The sequence below is a fragment of the Vigna angularis genome, chromosome 11, assembly GCF_016808095.1.
Source record: "Vigna angularis cultivar LongXiaoDou No.4 chromosome 11, ASM1680809v1, whole genome shotgun sequence".
NCBI lineage: Eukaryota > Viridiplantae > Streptophyta > Magnoliopsida > Fabales > Fabaceae > Vigna > Vigna angularis.
The window spans coordinates 18197322-18213906 of NC_068980.1; the positions used below are offsets into that span (position 1 = coordinate 18197322).

The window sequence follows — 16585 nt, forward strand, 5'->3', positions numbered from 1 at the left end:
TTTCTACTTTTAGACCTTTTCGAAAGTTAAAACATTTAATGCCAAAATATCACATAGACAATACTCCTCGTACTATGGAGATGTCTCTTTCTTCAACATTTTGTCTTTAGGATTGTTCCATTAAAAACAACTTCCAAACAAATTTCCCCACCAAGGGAGAAAATCAGTTTTAGAATAAAAGAAAATTGATAACACCAAAACTTCAAGTATATTCATGAAAAGAATCATCACATACAATTCCTTAATTACTACAATGTCGTGGTAAAGACAGTTTCAAGATCCTTAATTGTTCTTCAACTTAGTAAAACCTGGAAAACCAAGGCAACAACATGCATATATATAATCTCACAAAATGCCAAATTTTCTGTCTCCAAATTCAAGGTTAGTAGAATCCTTCAAATAGGGCATTGTGCATTCTCATTCTCTATGCTCAAGGGACAAGTCAAACAAAAATGTCTAATCCACAAGCACAAGTTAAACAAGAAAAACAGCACATGAGCTGCCATGAAGCACACCAAAGGGCTGCAAAATCTGTTTGCTCTGTTTGCAATAACAGAAGACCACAGTTTGAAAGGAACAGGAAAAAAGAGTTCTCATATGCTGAGTTGTGTTCAGCCACACAAGGGTTTTCCCCTAAGAACTATATATCAGAAGGAGGGTTTGGTTCTGTCTTTAAAGGGGAGTTGTGTGGACAGAAGATTGCTGTCAAGCAACACACGTACTCTAACCAAAAGGGAGAGAAGGAATTCAAGTCTGAAGTTGATGTTCTCAGCAAAGCAATGCATGAGAATGTGGTCATGCTGTTAGGATCATGCGCAGAAGGGATTCATAGACTTCTTGTGTATGAATATATCTGCAATGCTTCATTGGACCAACATTTATCTCGTATGACAGAAATGAAACCAAACTTGTATAGATTATGAGTGCGTGCATTTGTTGATATTAAATTGAAGGGGTACTAATCTCGGTTTCTTACTGTGCAGAACATTGTCGTACACTTCTTGATTGGCCAGACAGGGTGAAAGTAGCTGATGGTGCTGCCAAAGGACTGCTATACCTGCATGAGAATAACATAATACACAGAGATCTGACGACTAACAACATTCTTCTGACACATGATTATGATGCAAGGGTATAATATGCAAAGATAATTCGTTGGAGGTCTTACATTGACTAATAAGGCTAATTTATAGTATATATATAGGTTCAAATCTCATTTTATTTGAGTTAGGTTTAAAGTTAACTATTGGCATGCATATTACATGAGCAATCAAAAGAAAGGAGAACTAATTTATTTTGTACCAAATTGCAGCATCTACTCTCCACCATATACGCTTTCATTTATAATGGCTTATTGGAAACACTGGATTTCTATATATATTATACACACATTTTATACTATATTTTATTGATGAGTGATCGTTTAATTGCAATTTGGTTCCACAGCCAAAACATCCTTCACCTCATCAAGTTTGACTAAGGAATTATTTTTGTGTTTTCTCAGCTAGGCGATTTTGGTTTGGCTAGAACTGTGACTGAAGGCTCCTCATACTGTACAGAATGTGTAGGGAATCTGACTTATATGGCACCAGAATATGCAGAATCTGGAAAAGTGTCAATTAAAACAGATGTGTATTCCTTTGGGGTGGTTCTACTACAGTTAATAACTGGAATGAGGACCACAGACAAACGACTTGGTGGTAAAGGTCTGGTGGAATGGGTAAGAATCATGTATAAATCTATTATCTTAAAATTTTAGGTTGAAATTGATGTCAATCCCTCATGTAGATTGAGATCATTTCCCATTGGTGTTGTTGCATGTTCTGAGTAATCCTCTCTCGAAATACCTTTCAATTAGTTGATAATTAGCAAATAGAACTCATGCAGGCATAACCATGCAGATACCAAGGATTTTAGTTGCTCATTTTTGTTCAGGCTAGACCACTACTGAGGGAAGGAAAATGCCAAGACCTTATTGATGGGAGAATGATGAACTCCCATGATTGCCATCAACTCTATTGGATGAGCCGTCTAGCCGGAAATTGTCTTCAGAGGGATCCCGAAAAGAGATTGCATATGAGTACAGTAAGTCTACTGCACAAGCTAGTTACATAACATGAATGACATCTAAAGATGTCATATTCTGCTGTTTTCTCAAGCAACTTACATAAGATGAATGACATCTAAAGTTGTCATGTTCTGCTGTGTTTTCATAGATTGGACACCACTTCATGTCATCTTTATCTGCCATAGGATCAAAATGCAGACTCAGATTCAGGAATTTGTGTTCATAGTTCATATCACATTTCATTCCCATTTAGTGAGAAAAGAGTGATATATGGAATGAACATGTGACAAGAATGGCCATGTTGAGTAGGAGAGTGGGGCAAAGTTATGTAGTAGTATGAAAATTAGTCATTAACAAAAGACATGCATATATATATATATATATATATATATATATATATATATATATATATATATATATATATATATATATATATATATATATATATATATATATATATCAAACTAACCTACTTTGGCTAACTTAGCTCAGTCATCAAATTAAAACAAAAATTAGTTTTCTTCTACATTTTTATTTTCATCTATTATTTATTATGTGAAACTTTAATGTAAACAATAATTAAACCAATTCTAAACAGAGTAAACCAATTCTATACTTTAATATTTTTTTAGTTACTATGTAATATTTCTGCAGTTATAACTTTATTTGTGTTCTTAATCTCTTTGCATGAAATATCATTTAGATGAAAGAATAATAATGAGAGCCACTTAATGATACCAAAATATATGGAAAAAGCATAAATGTAAACAAAGGTTAAACACTAAAGACCAAAGTATATGAATTTAGAAATTCTTAAAAAAAAAAATCTATTGAGTAGTTAAGTTATTGTTGTTGATAGTGGAGCCAACATCTATCATAGTGATGCAATACTAAAAAGTTATGTTTCTTTAGAAGGGATAGACAAATACATTTGAAAACCAATTTTCAGTTCAATTACAATAGGTCTAATTTGAATTTTAAGTATGAACAATATTACTAACACATTTTTAAAATATATTTTCTATTATTAGTTTAAATTTATTGAATATCCTATCAATTCCATGATTAAACAAGTTTATTGAAGATTAACGTTAATTTGTTTATTTTTAATTAATTATAATGTGTGTATTAGAGTGTATTGCTAGATTATTGTGTCAATTGCCTTCGATGAATGACATAGATATTTCTTATAGAGTGAAGACTGAACATTATGTAATAATGTGATTTTGTAATTTATGATAGGTGGTGAAGGCTTTAAATCAGATAGGAAAAGGTTGTAGCTGCATTGTGAGAAAAGATCATACCCTTCTAATCTCAGGCCCTTCTAGGTCAAAAGATGATTCAGAGGAATCCTCACAATCAGACGAGTGAAGTGAAAGTATGTATTGTAGATCCAACAATGCAAAGTAGAAAAAGAAAGAAAAAAAAATTGTGGATTATATATATAAGCTTTCAATCTCCAACCGTAAGATTCATTGACTTTTTAAGAGTTTATCCACTTCAAAATATCCAAATTGTATTAACTTATAAAATTTTCATCTCCTCTCATATTAATAATTTCTTTTTAGTTGAAATTATGTTTGAAAGAATTCTCCGATTTAATGGTCTTCTTTAGAATGTGGATTGTCCTTAGATGAGTTTTTTTTTTTTTTGGAAGAGAATGGACCTTTGTGTCAAGTTATGGATTATAGAAAAATGAATGTTGTAAGAACTTGTCCTAATAAAAATAAATAAAATTATATTCGTAATATAAAGAGTTAGTATTGCTAAAAATACACTCTTTTTAATCAAAAGATGCAATTTTTATACATGAAAATTTATAAATGATTTATTTTAAGATCATGGAATCATTGAAATTACATTTCTCTTTAATTAAAGGATGGCATGAAAACTTATAAATGATTTATTCCATAGTTTTGGAATTATTTATTTGACTCTTGAAGAGAGATATATTCATCTTTGAAAAGATGAAAAATATTTAATATTCATTATCCTTGACCTAGAAACCTTACCCTTATAAATAAGGGTCTTTAGAGAGTTTGAGACACACAAGAGTAGTTGGGTAATGAGTTGAGTATCATTTAAGAAAGAAAAAGAGAGTTTTCATCATTTCTTACTTAACTAGTTATAAGTCATCCAAATGGTGAGTTTGTGAGTTCTCCTCTTGATAAGAGAAATTCTTTTGTAATCTTATTTTTATAATGGAGTTCTTATATTAGCTTGGTCCCATGGTTTTTCCTTCCCATACCATGTTAAAAATATTGTGAGTTATTCTCTTCTCTTATCTTTTTTTTCTCTTAAGCCTATTTTAAGTTACATAGATAGAGGGAAAATTTTGTTTTTGCATAATTTGCTCAATTTTCAACAGTGGTATTAGAGCCAAGTTCTTGTTGGTGATCAGGTTAGATGAGTCTTTGTATTGAAAGTCTTCCTAACGGTATGTCAGAACGACGGTACAAGTAAGGGGTACTTATGGTTTGTGAAATGTGAAAGCTTAAGGAGGAAATGTCAACGTGAAGGAACTCACACTTAAAAGGGAGATTGTTGGAAAATCCAAGTGTGGGTATAAGTCTTACATTAAGTAAAAGTGAGAAAATTAAGCACCATATAAGGATGAAGACCCATAAACTCATTACCTTAAAATTTTGGATTGAAGATGATATCAATCCTTATGTGTGGGTTGACTCATGTCTTATTGGTGTTATATCTCCCCGGTGATACTATCTAGAAAGACCCATCAAGTATGAGTTTAGAGATATATGTCATTTATTTTTATGTTGATGATCTTATATAAGCTTTTATCTTGTAAATAATAAGGTAAAGTTTAGTGCCGTCAAAATGGGTTGAAATCCGTGAGCCAACCCGGCTCACCACGGGTTTGAGTCGGGTTGGGTTGGAAAAAAATGCAAAATTTTTTATGCGAGCCAATTTTGACCCGGCTCACTAAGAACCCGGCTCACACGGGTTGAACCCGTGATGGGTCGGGTTGGCTCACCAACCCACCTATTTTTTTAATTAAATTAAATTAATTATTCAAATCCTATTTTTTTATTGAAATCAAATTAATTAAATTAATTATTCAAAATGCATACCTTTACTTTCGCGTTGCTGTCTTTCCAAAAGTTCCCCTTCGCAAATAAAACCCTAAGATTATAGATTGGATAATAGTATAGAGGAGATAAAGAAGAAGATGTTTCAAGAGCTGTGGATTTATCCATTCAGGACTCCAATTTAATAGATGGATAATATTATAGATTGGATAATTCAGGAATATATCATTTGTTTTATCTTGTTTTTAGACTTATCTACAAGCATGACAATTTTATCTTGTGTTATATATTTTTGTTAACGTCTATATGTAGTTTCTTGTATGTTTCACTAAATTAAATTAGCAAAATTTTATGCTTGATAGCTTAGAATATCTATAACAATATATTTCTTTTGTTTCATTTTCTTTTATATCAATTGGTTCAATTATTACTGTTTCAATTTGATCGATCAAAGTAACATGTTATAAGAATCTGAGAAGAAGAAGGTGAAAAAAAAGTTAATTAAGTGAGTCAATGAGCCAACCCGTTTAACCCACCAACCCGTGGTGGGTCGGGTCGGGTTCGAATTTTTTTGGCTCGCTAATAAATGAGCCGGGTTGGGTTGACTCACTAAGTGGTCAACCCGTGGTGGGTCGGGTCGGGTCGGGCTGGGTTACCCGTTTTGACAGCTCTAGTAAAGTTTAATAAAAAAAAAAGACATTCTTAAATGCTAATAGATTTATTGTTCTATTACATATAAATACTGACTTAAAGTATATTATGATATATTCTTGGAAACAAGTATATTAGTATACTTTAGTTGATAGAGATACAAGTCCACCAAACTCAAAATCTAAATAACTTTTGTTTAATAGATGAATGAATTTGATGGATAATAAACTCACTCATTTTGTAAAGTTTTGTAAGCTTGAGTATATAAATCATAATTTATATACATAAATCTTTTGTCAATATAGAGAAGAAAACACAATGCCCATTCTCTTTTTATAAAGATTAGTACACAATATTTAATGAAATATTGATTAGATGACACATATGATTCCCTAAGTGATTAGATGGTACACACCTTTTAGTTGTGTTTACCAATAGAGAAAATACATTAAAGATTTGTTCATAATAATGAATTGGGTTCAAAAAGTGGACCCCTTAGTAGGAGTACGACCAAAGGAAGGTTCAATCAAGTGAAAGAAGGCTATAAAGAAGGGAGATGGAGCAGCCAAAGCTCAGCAAGCTGGTTCACGGGCCTAGCGAGAGACTGCTCAACATCAACCAGAAGGCACTCAACGCCAAGATTCAAGAGAGTTTTCCAAAGTCCAGCAAGCTGCTTCTGCTCAGCGGATGGTAAGTGCCCCTAACGAGCTCATGTTAGGTTTCCCAACAACATGGGGTGTGTTTTCTCTACGTTGCTCAATGTGTTTTGCATGCTTGTATATGTGTCTTATGATTTGTGAATGGTACCTGATGATCGGGAGGGTAGCTAGGCATGGTTAGAGGTTGAATGGATCTATAAATTCAGTGCTCCTTACTTTGTAATAGAAACTTTTGGGATAATAGAAACGTTACTCTATTGAGATAACTCTAGAGCTTATTTTCTCTACTAGAAAGTCACGGCTAAAGAGGCCTTGAGCCTCTTTTAGCCTCCTTCCATTACTAGGAACCTTTACCTAGTCTAAATCCTACACTTAAACCACATATACCTCAATTAGCTTCCATAAACACTTGTCTTTTGCTGCCTCATTTCCATGGATTTCATTAGCTAACAACTATATGAGGAAGCTTGGCTTGTGCCTATTGAATCAGGGAGTCATCACATAGATATGACTATGTCCACATAAGTATATGAGAAATGCTCATACAAAAAATTATGTCAAAGATTTGACCACAAAACCACAATTGTGTTAACATAGTACGAGAGACACACTTATAAAAAAAAACTATACCAAAGACAACAAAGTTATGATTACCTCTACATGGTTATGTGCACATGAAGAAAATTACTGAAAAATTCTATCACAAGGGAGTCTATGTGTTCATATTGTTATGGGAAGTGTGCTCGTATGAAAATTATACCAAAGACTCTATCACAAAAGTGTCTACATTCACATGGTTGTTAGAGGTGCATTCATGTAAAAAAATTGAACACGGAGTAATTATAAAGGTGCACTCATGTAAAATAATTACACCAAACATTCAACCAAAAAATTATGGTAACATTCACATGGTTGTAGGAGTTGTGTAGAGTTATCAACTTAACCCATGGTTCATGGGTCAGCCTTAGCCAACCCTTAAATAAGTCCTCTTTCAAGAGATCCCAATTGAGGAGGCAAAAAAAATCACAATCCTAAAACCCTCTCTCAAGTGGGTTAGGGTCAGGACATAGGTGTGTTTGACCTCACTACAAGACTTTAATTAAATTTTAAATATAATATCTTTAACTTGGGTCATATATTGAATCAAGTTGTCACGGGCAAAAGGTCGAGACAGGTCAACCTGAGCATAAGGTGAGTTAAGCCACTTGAGTTGAAGGTCGAGACGAGTTTTCTTAGACCAAAGGTAGAGAAGGTCCAGATGGGCTAACCTAAAACGAAGCTCGAGAAGGGATAGCCTGAGCCATATGTCGAGATGTGCCTACCCATTCTAAAGGTTCATACAGGCCCCATCCAAAATTTGGCCGAGTTAGCTACGATCGAAATTCAATCAAATTCGACAGAGTTGACCTCGAATAAAATTTGGCTTAATTCATTCATTTCCATGGTCAAATTTCGACCATATTTAGTCAAGTTGGTCCTAACACAATTTTGACTAACTCGGTCCTAGCTTAAATTTGGCCAAATTTGGTCGAGTTTGTCCCAATAGAATTTCTACTATGTTTTTCACGGGAGAAATTTGACCAAACCTGGTTTGATTAAGCCTTGGCCGAATTTTAGCTAAGTTAGCCTCGACTAATTTCAGTTGAATTCGATCATGTTGGCTCCGATTGAAATTTGGCCAAATTCAGTCGAGTTTGCCTTGGCCGAGTCGGCCCCTAAATTAAAGGTCTAATAATATATTTAAATAAATTAATATTTTTTTCATGTTTAAAAATAAAGTTCATGTGTTGACTTTGACTCACAAGGCTTTTTTGGACATTTTGACCATATGGGCTTTTCCAATGGGGCTTTTTGGCTCCAACCCATATGTGTCAGGACCAAGTCTTGTGATGAGAGCCAAATTGACAACTCTAAATGTGCACTCTTTAAAAAAAGAGCACTAGAAATTTGAACACAAAGGTATGATTTCTTCCTTATGGTTGTGGAAAGTGTGCTCGTGTAAGAAAATTGCATCAAATATTCAACCACACAGGTGTGGCTATGTCCACATGGTTGTGGGAGATACATTCATAAAGAAAATATCACTAGAGATTCTACCACAATCATGGGGTAGCTTCCACTTGATTGTAAGAGATGAAGTCTTAAGAAAAATTACACAAAAAAGATTAAATTACATTCATAAAGAAAATAACACTAGAGATTCTACCACAATCATGAAGCTGCTTCCACTTGATTGTAAGAGATGAAATCTTAAGGAAAATTACACTAAAGATTAAATTACAAAGTTATGGATATATTCACATGTATATGACAAAATTCACATAAGTGTGGAAGACGTGTTTATATTACACTATATATTTGATCATAGGTCCATTGGGAAACATGTTTATGCAAAAAGTTATAGTCTTCTTAAATCAATTGAGTGTGGTTGTGTCCACATAAGTCTATGAGAGACATTTATATAAAATTTACATAGTTTTAAATTAGTTCTAATTATAATTATTGTCATATATTGTATAAATCTTTTAAGAAAATTATCAAATTGTGATAACAAAGTTACCATAACATATTTCACCATGATCTTAAAGTTGGTATAAAATATTTTACCAACATCTTAAAGCAGGTATTGAATTTCCCAAAATCTAGAGTTTCTTTGTATAAGTACCTATTTCATGTTCCAAAGAGCATTGATTGATTATTTTAAATTTGTTAATACCTTACAAACATGTCAAGTATTAGTTAGTTATTTTTTTTTTTTTAATTTTCTTAACATATCTTTTAAAACTTATTTGGTTGTCCACATGTTAGGTCAGGCCTTGTAGTGTGACATGTGGTTTTGTTATTGTGATGTGATAAGATAGTATCATGTGTCAGTGTTAAGTGTAATTGTATTGTATTCAATTTACTCTCTGTGTATTTTTTATTCAATTAAATCCTTTTATTAAAATTAAACAATGTTGTCTATTTCTAAATTGAGACCAAATTTATGATTTATGTAAATATTATATAAATATTCACATTAAAAATTTTTATTAAATATTTTATAATTATTTTTAAACAAACTCTAACAATATTATTGAATTCTGTTTAAATTAATTACTTTTAATTTTATAAACAAATATGAATTAATAATATAATAATTCTAAATATTTACTCTATACCTAAAACTTAAATTTCTTTAATAAATATAATAAGGGTTAAATATGTTTTTGGTCCCTTAACTTTTAGTGAAAATTGGAATTAGTCCCTCTTCAAAACTTTGGCCTAATTTAGTCTCCAAACTTTAGAAATGTGTGAATTAAGTCCTTTTAACTAAATTTTGTTAGGTTTATTTGATGTTTCAAGTGCGTTTCATGATAGCATTTGAGTCTGAGAAATGCAGTTGAAACATCAAATAAAGTTAACCAAATTTGGTTAAAATTTGATTAAAAAGACTAAATTCACACATTTCTATAGTTTGGGGACTAAATTAGTCCAAAGTTTTGAAGAGAGACTAATTCTAATTTTCACTGAAAGTTAAGGGATCAAAAACATATTTAACTCATATAATAACATTTATACGATAAATAATAAAGTATTGTCTGATTTAAAATAGAATAAAATATTAAATAAATATTTGTTTGACTTTAAAATATTAAAATTTAAAATAAGAATAATTTAAAAATCAATTTTTATTATGTAATAAAAAAACAATAATTTAAATAATGAATATCTACAAATTAAAATTTTATTATTATCATTATTACCATTATAATAAAGTAATTTAATATGTAATTACTTTAACATTTTTAATTTAATATATTAAAAAGTTAATTTTAATAAAAATATGGGTTAAATATGTTTATCGTCCCTTAAGTATCACACGATTTTGGTTTTAGTCCCTATTTGAAACTTTGATTGTTTTTAATCCTTATAGTTTTGAAACTAGTACTATTAGAACTTAAAATTGGACGGCGTTAACTTTTGTTTGATATGGCTAACGGCGAAGCCACGTCATATGCCCGGTGTTGTGCCACGTTGATTGTTTCATTTTTCAAGTTGAATATAACTTCGTCATCTACGGCGAACCAGAAGCTTCCCGTCTTTGCCCCCTCGCCCTCCACGCCCTCCAGCAGCACCGTGGCCAGGAATGCGCCAGCATCGTCGCCATCCACGACAACCTCTTGGTAGGCATCAACTCACCACTCTCCTCGAAATCTAAATAACTAAAACCATAAAATTGGACGCCAAATCTAAACTAATCCTTGTGAAAAAAGTTCCCATCTTTCTCACTGTAGACGATTTGGATTAGTTCTCATCAACTCACCACTCTCCGATTTATTCTATTATTGTCAGCTTCTACAACACCATGTAGATCCGAATCCATCCTCCATGATTCCACATCCTCGCCGTTAGTCATATCAAACAAAAGTTAATGTCGTCCAATTTTAAAGACTAATAGTACTAGTTTCAAAACTATAAGGATTAAAAACAATCAAAGTTTCGAATAGGGACTAAAACCAAAATCGTGTAATACTTAAGGGACGAAAAACATATTTAACCCTAAAAATATTAATATAATATTTATATAAATAATAAATTTAGTTTTAGTTTGGAGAGAATCTAAATTTAAAAAAATAAGACTAAATTGAATTTTATATATATATATATATATATATATATATATGAACTATTAAATATAAGATAATAGTACGAGATACTGTTTTGTACATGTAATATTGATAATGTCATACGTCAAATTAAGGAGAAACACTCATATAAACCTATATTTAGGATGTAACTGATCTTACTTAACTAAACAAATTCAATTATAAATCTAATTTAGTGAATCAAATATTCTATAAGAACATCACACTGGAATTTTAGAAATCTATGACTGGAATTTTAGAAATCTATGACAAAATTAAAAGAAAGGAGAAACTTGAATTGCTTATGCACGACAAAGATAGAGTCTATTAAATATTAAACTCTTGTTTCTTTGTCCACATATAAATTTGTTATTTTTTAAAGTTGTTTACCCAAACTTATATCTTAATCCTGAGATCGAAGATACAAATTAATAAAAATATATAGAAATTAAGCTCTTTTAATAGTTAAGTTTTTTTTCATCTTCTAAAAAAAAGTTGTATTAAAATTTTCAATTATTTTTGTTGAAATTGCCTTAAAATCATTTTTTTAAAGATGAAAAAATCAAAAGGAAACTTATAAATAAGAAAAAGGAGAAGAATATAATTTATCCAACTTTAATTCTAAAAAGAATTTGACAAAATTATTAATATAAGTGTAACAAAGAAAAGAAAATAGATTATTTATACGAATTCCTAAGTTTTAAGTAAAATTGCTCATACCGATAAAAGAAATACATACAATAGAATGTAATATAGTCTTGTCACAACAATTGAGATTTTTTTTTCAAATTACTAAAATCCTTTAAATTACAAGACAATGTTATTTAATTACAGTACACCGTATAACCATGTACACATCTTCAAAAGATTTCCAAAACATAGCCCTGACAAGTATCATTACCACTTGCATTCTCATATGCTTACGTCATAAAACAATAAATGCAAAAGAAACACAACAACCAAAAAAATAATAATAATAACTTAAACACTCATATACAATTATTATATAAAGATCAATTGGAATGAACTTAACAAATCATCACCTCATCTATCATAAAACAATTCTCTATCATTCATAAATATATGACTAGACTTTATTATTTGAATTTATGCATCCATTCGGACTATAGAAGCTTGCTTTGTCATGTAATATGAAATCCTTAATATTACAATTCTCGTAAGAGTACTTGTTTATTCTCTCTCATGAAAAAATAAGTTAACTTATAGCCTAAAAAATAGAATCCACGACTTCAAGACCAGTTATAGGAACCTCCTTCTCTTTTCATCAGCTAGACTTCATCCTTTATATGAATTTGTGCGTTTAGTAGAAGATAAGGATAGCTTTCAAAGAGTGTCCCTAGTAAATGCATAACACTAGACTCACATGTTTTATCATGCCTCATGAATGATATGACCATACAAATCAACTTTAGTACTTAATTACATATAACAATTTATTTAACCTTGTAATACTCCTCTTGAATAAATCAAATTTCACCACATATTTCTCCACAAATGAATTATACTTGAAACACATATATTCACACAGTGAGCACATGCATTTGCTTAGTGAGTGACCCTTTGAGGTTTACTTGCCCAAAGACTGAATGGGTCGCCTAGCAAGTCCAACACTAGAAGCAAATTTAGAATAATTTTCCTAGAAAGACAGACTCACTCAATGAGTCCCAATCCTTCTAACTCTCAACCAAAATCAAATTCGACATTCGCTCAGTGAGAAGACCTCCCTTAACTCTGCCAAATTCAGTTTTGGCTATCCATGTTAGTGGAAAACGACAAATGCACTAGTAGCACGTCACAAGTGATAAATATTGTTCTCTCCCAAAGGATTTTTGCAACACTCAACAAATTTTGCAATTCACAACTCAATTAGACACAAATATCACAAAAACACAAAGAAAATCTTTTTGGGCTTTTATCAAAGAGTTGGTGTGCAAAAAGAAATTTAACATAGAGTATTCACACTTGTCAAGATTATATTTCATCCACTTCATTCTCATACATTCACAAATATCTCAACTCCAATTTTAAGTCAAAATCAACTAACAAGATTACTCAAATCCTATTCTTAGTGACTTTGAGTCTATGATAACTCATCAAGTTCCAATTCCTTGAATCATCAACAAGTGAAATCATGCATTAAGTTCAAAAGTATTAAGATTACTAATGAATCATGTTTTATCCATATATGTAAGCTCCATTAGGTATTCAATTTCAACTTTAGGTTCAAAAGACATTTTCCAACACCTCAAGAACCACGATCAAGCCATAGGTGATCAAGTCACAACAAGAATTAAGCATAGAAATCAAATATTAATATAGAAATGGAAAAACATATGTATTGACATCACAAAATAAAAATATATTAGTTTCTTACATCTAATCTCAATAATAGGTTTATTTATCTATGGTGGAGAACCTATGATTTACAAATTGAAGGAACAGGGAAAAATCTGAACCAAATAAAAGAAGAAAGCCCTTTTTCCAAGGCACTAAGCAATTGCTCCAAGCTCCATTCATACCCACGTCTTCCATTCATAGCCCATTTTCCTTTACTATCTTAAAAAGAGGGTAAACCTCAATGGATAGAGGGTAAGACCCAATGAGAAGTGGGAGAGCTTTCCAACACCCCTAACAACCTCTAAGAGGCTCTCCTAAGCACCCAAAGTGTTTCTCTATCGTGAAAAATAAGAAATGAATCCAAACCCCTGCAAGAATCATTATTAATTACCTATTTTTTTCGATGTAAGTGATGCTACTACCCAACTCCATCTCAGTACCGCTGGGCGCACTCGTTAAATAGTGAAAGGATAAGCTAATTTTTGGTAGGGGGAGCTAAGTTAAATCTAAACTCACATATCTCATATGTGTTTTTGATGATGACAACAACAGAATTATTTTAATAGTTTCTTGCACACATTAAGCAAAACTGATGATTATATATCTATTTGTGCTTGAACTATATGTTATGCATATTCATTGTGTTTATATCTATGATATGTGATTATATATGTGATATGCATATTCATTGATTAGATTGATAAAACTCTATGGACATTGCATATATGTATGAATTAATCGATTACAATGATTATGTAATCTATTATATTCATCAGATATCAGCATTTGTTTAACAGTGGCAAACTACATTATGTGGATAATCGATTAAAACTCGTGCATTTGCATTTACTTGGTTGCTGAGTACATTGATGAGTTTTTGTCTGAAAAAGTTTTCAAATTTGTTTACGTGTTGTACTTAATCGATTACACTCTTTTCTTAATCGGTTAAAATGTTCAATAATTGAAAATTGTTTTCGTGATAAGTCATAACTAGGGATGGCAACAGGTCGGGTCGGGCACGAATAGTGTCTACCCACTACCCAACCCGTCGGATAAATCTATACCCGCTATTCAACCTGCTACCCGCATGGGTACTTGTTTAGAAAATACCCGCGGGTATTTTAAAATCTGCGGGTACCCGCGGATACCCGCAAAAAAAATATTTAATACATTTTTAAAATAAAATTTAAATAAAATTACAAAAAATATATATAATATAATATAAATTAAATTAAATATAAATTATAATTTAATTTTAATTAAATTTAATTTAATAAAATATAATTTTATTTTATTTTTAATTAAAAAATATATAAATTAACTTTTTTTGTTATTTTTTTCGGGTAACGGGTACCCGCGGGTCGGGTAGTATACTACCCGTACCCGACCTATTTAGAAGCGGGTATTAAAATACCCGCTACCCGTTACCTGCGGGTACTAAATATCCGTAGTTAGTAAATGCCCGCCGCGGATTTTACCCGCGGATATCCGTGTCCGCGGATTTTTTTGCCATCCCTAGTCATAACTACCTTAACGGTCATATTTTAAAATGTTATGACTTGCATTAATTACTTATTTAATTACATGTTATGCTTAACCTGTTAAATGCATTAAATGTAATTCTTTTACAGTAGTGTTAATTGCTTAACCGATTACATTAATAACGTAATCGATTAATTTGTGTCAGAGTTGCTATTTCTATAAATTGATGCATAGTTCTCTGCATAACAAGAACTTTTGGATATTATCTTTCAAATTTGACAAAGTTTGTTGAGCCTTAAATTGAAGGAGCGTTCATTCTCCAAGAATCAAGAAGCATTTCATTTGGAAGAAATGAAAGCAAGGATTTTTGAAGAAATTGTTGTGCTTTCATAGTCTAATCAATCTGCACTGAGGTGTTCTACTGGAATATCAGTTTCATCTACAATTATTTGTGATTGGTGTTGCCCTGTTGCCGTTGGCTAGGAAGAGAATGTGGAGTTCTGGTTACTTTGAGAGGGGTATCTCAAAGGGGTTTTTGCAAAAAGAGGATTGTTCTTTTTGTGTGTTTGACTATAGTAGATTTGGAGTTAGAGAGGAGGATACATTGAGAGGGTGTCTCTGTATTGCTTGTTGTAAAACTCAATCTATATAATGCATTTTCTTTCAATCTCAAGTTGATTGAAAGGGACTGGATGTAGGCATTGAGGCCGAACCAGTATAAACCTTAGTGTGGTTCTTTCTATCCTTTATCTCTTTCATTTCATTACATTATTTATTTTCTTGCATTTCAAGAAAGACTCAGAGATTTTCAATAGGTTTTTAAGAGATCAATTTTTATAATACAAAACCAATTCACCTCCCTCCTCCTCTTGGTTGGGAAACAAGGTCAATCTTTTTCTACAATTGGCACTAGAGCTGGTTTTTCAAAAGTTACTCAAAAACTAATCGATCAGTTCTTCAGTCTAATCGATTATTTTGATCCTAATGGCCTCTATTTCTCAAACTTTTGGAGAAGTTGCTTCCACAAACATACCCCCTCTGTTTGCAGGAGAAAACTATCCTTTCTGGAAAATCAAGATGAGAATTTTCTTAGAATCTGTAGAGGGGTTTGGGATGTAGTGATAAATGAACCTTATGAGCCTACAAATATTGTTGATGGTAAGACTGTATCAAAGAATTTTTTTGAATGGAACACTGAAGAAAGTGAAAGGGCTCATTACGATGTTAAAGGTAAAAATATTATTTCATCTGCTCTAACAATTGATGAGTCTTTTAGGATACCTACATGCACAACCACAAAGGAAATGTAGGATGTTCTAGAAGTCACTCATGAAGGGACTGATGAAGTCAGAAGGGCCAGAAAGAACTCTCTTGTTCAAGAGTACGAAATGTTCTGGATGAAGCCAAGAGAAAACATTTATGACGTCCAGAAGAGGTTTACACGTATTATTAATCACCTTGTGGCTCTTGGCAAGACTTTTGATAAAAAGGAGATTAATATCAATATTTTTAAGAGTCTAAATAGAAACTGGCAACCAAAGGTGACAGCCATTTCTGAATCCAGAGATTTGACCACTACGAATATGGAAACATTGTTTAGCAAGCTAAGGGAACATGAGTTGGAACTTGGAAGATTGAGGGAGGAAGAAGAAACTGAACAAAAACACTCAATTGCCCTCAAGATTTCTA

At 31.8% G+C, this 16585-nt stretch overlaps 1 protein-coding gene across 1 annotated transcript; it reads left to right on the plus strand.

Moving 5' to 3' along the window:
• The first annotated feature begins 452 nt into the window (after positions 1 to 452).
• LOC108332680 (putative serine/threonine-protein kinase) lies at positions 453 to 3439 on the plus strand. The gene is made up of 5 exons (XM_052870217.1): positions 453 to 885; positions 984 to 1132; positions 1505 to 1720; positions 1936 to 2085; positions 3311 to 3439. Exons 1-5 carry the CDS (start codon positions 453 to 455, stop codon positions 3437 to 3439), a joined length of 1077 nt encoding a protein of 358 aa, XP_052726177.1.
• The last annotated feature ends 13146 nt before the right edge of the window (positions 3440 to 16585 follow it).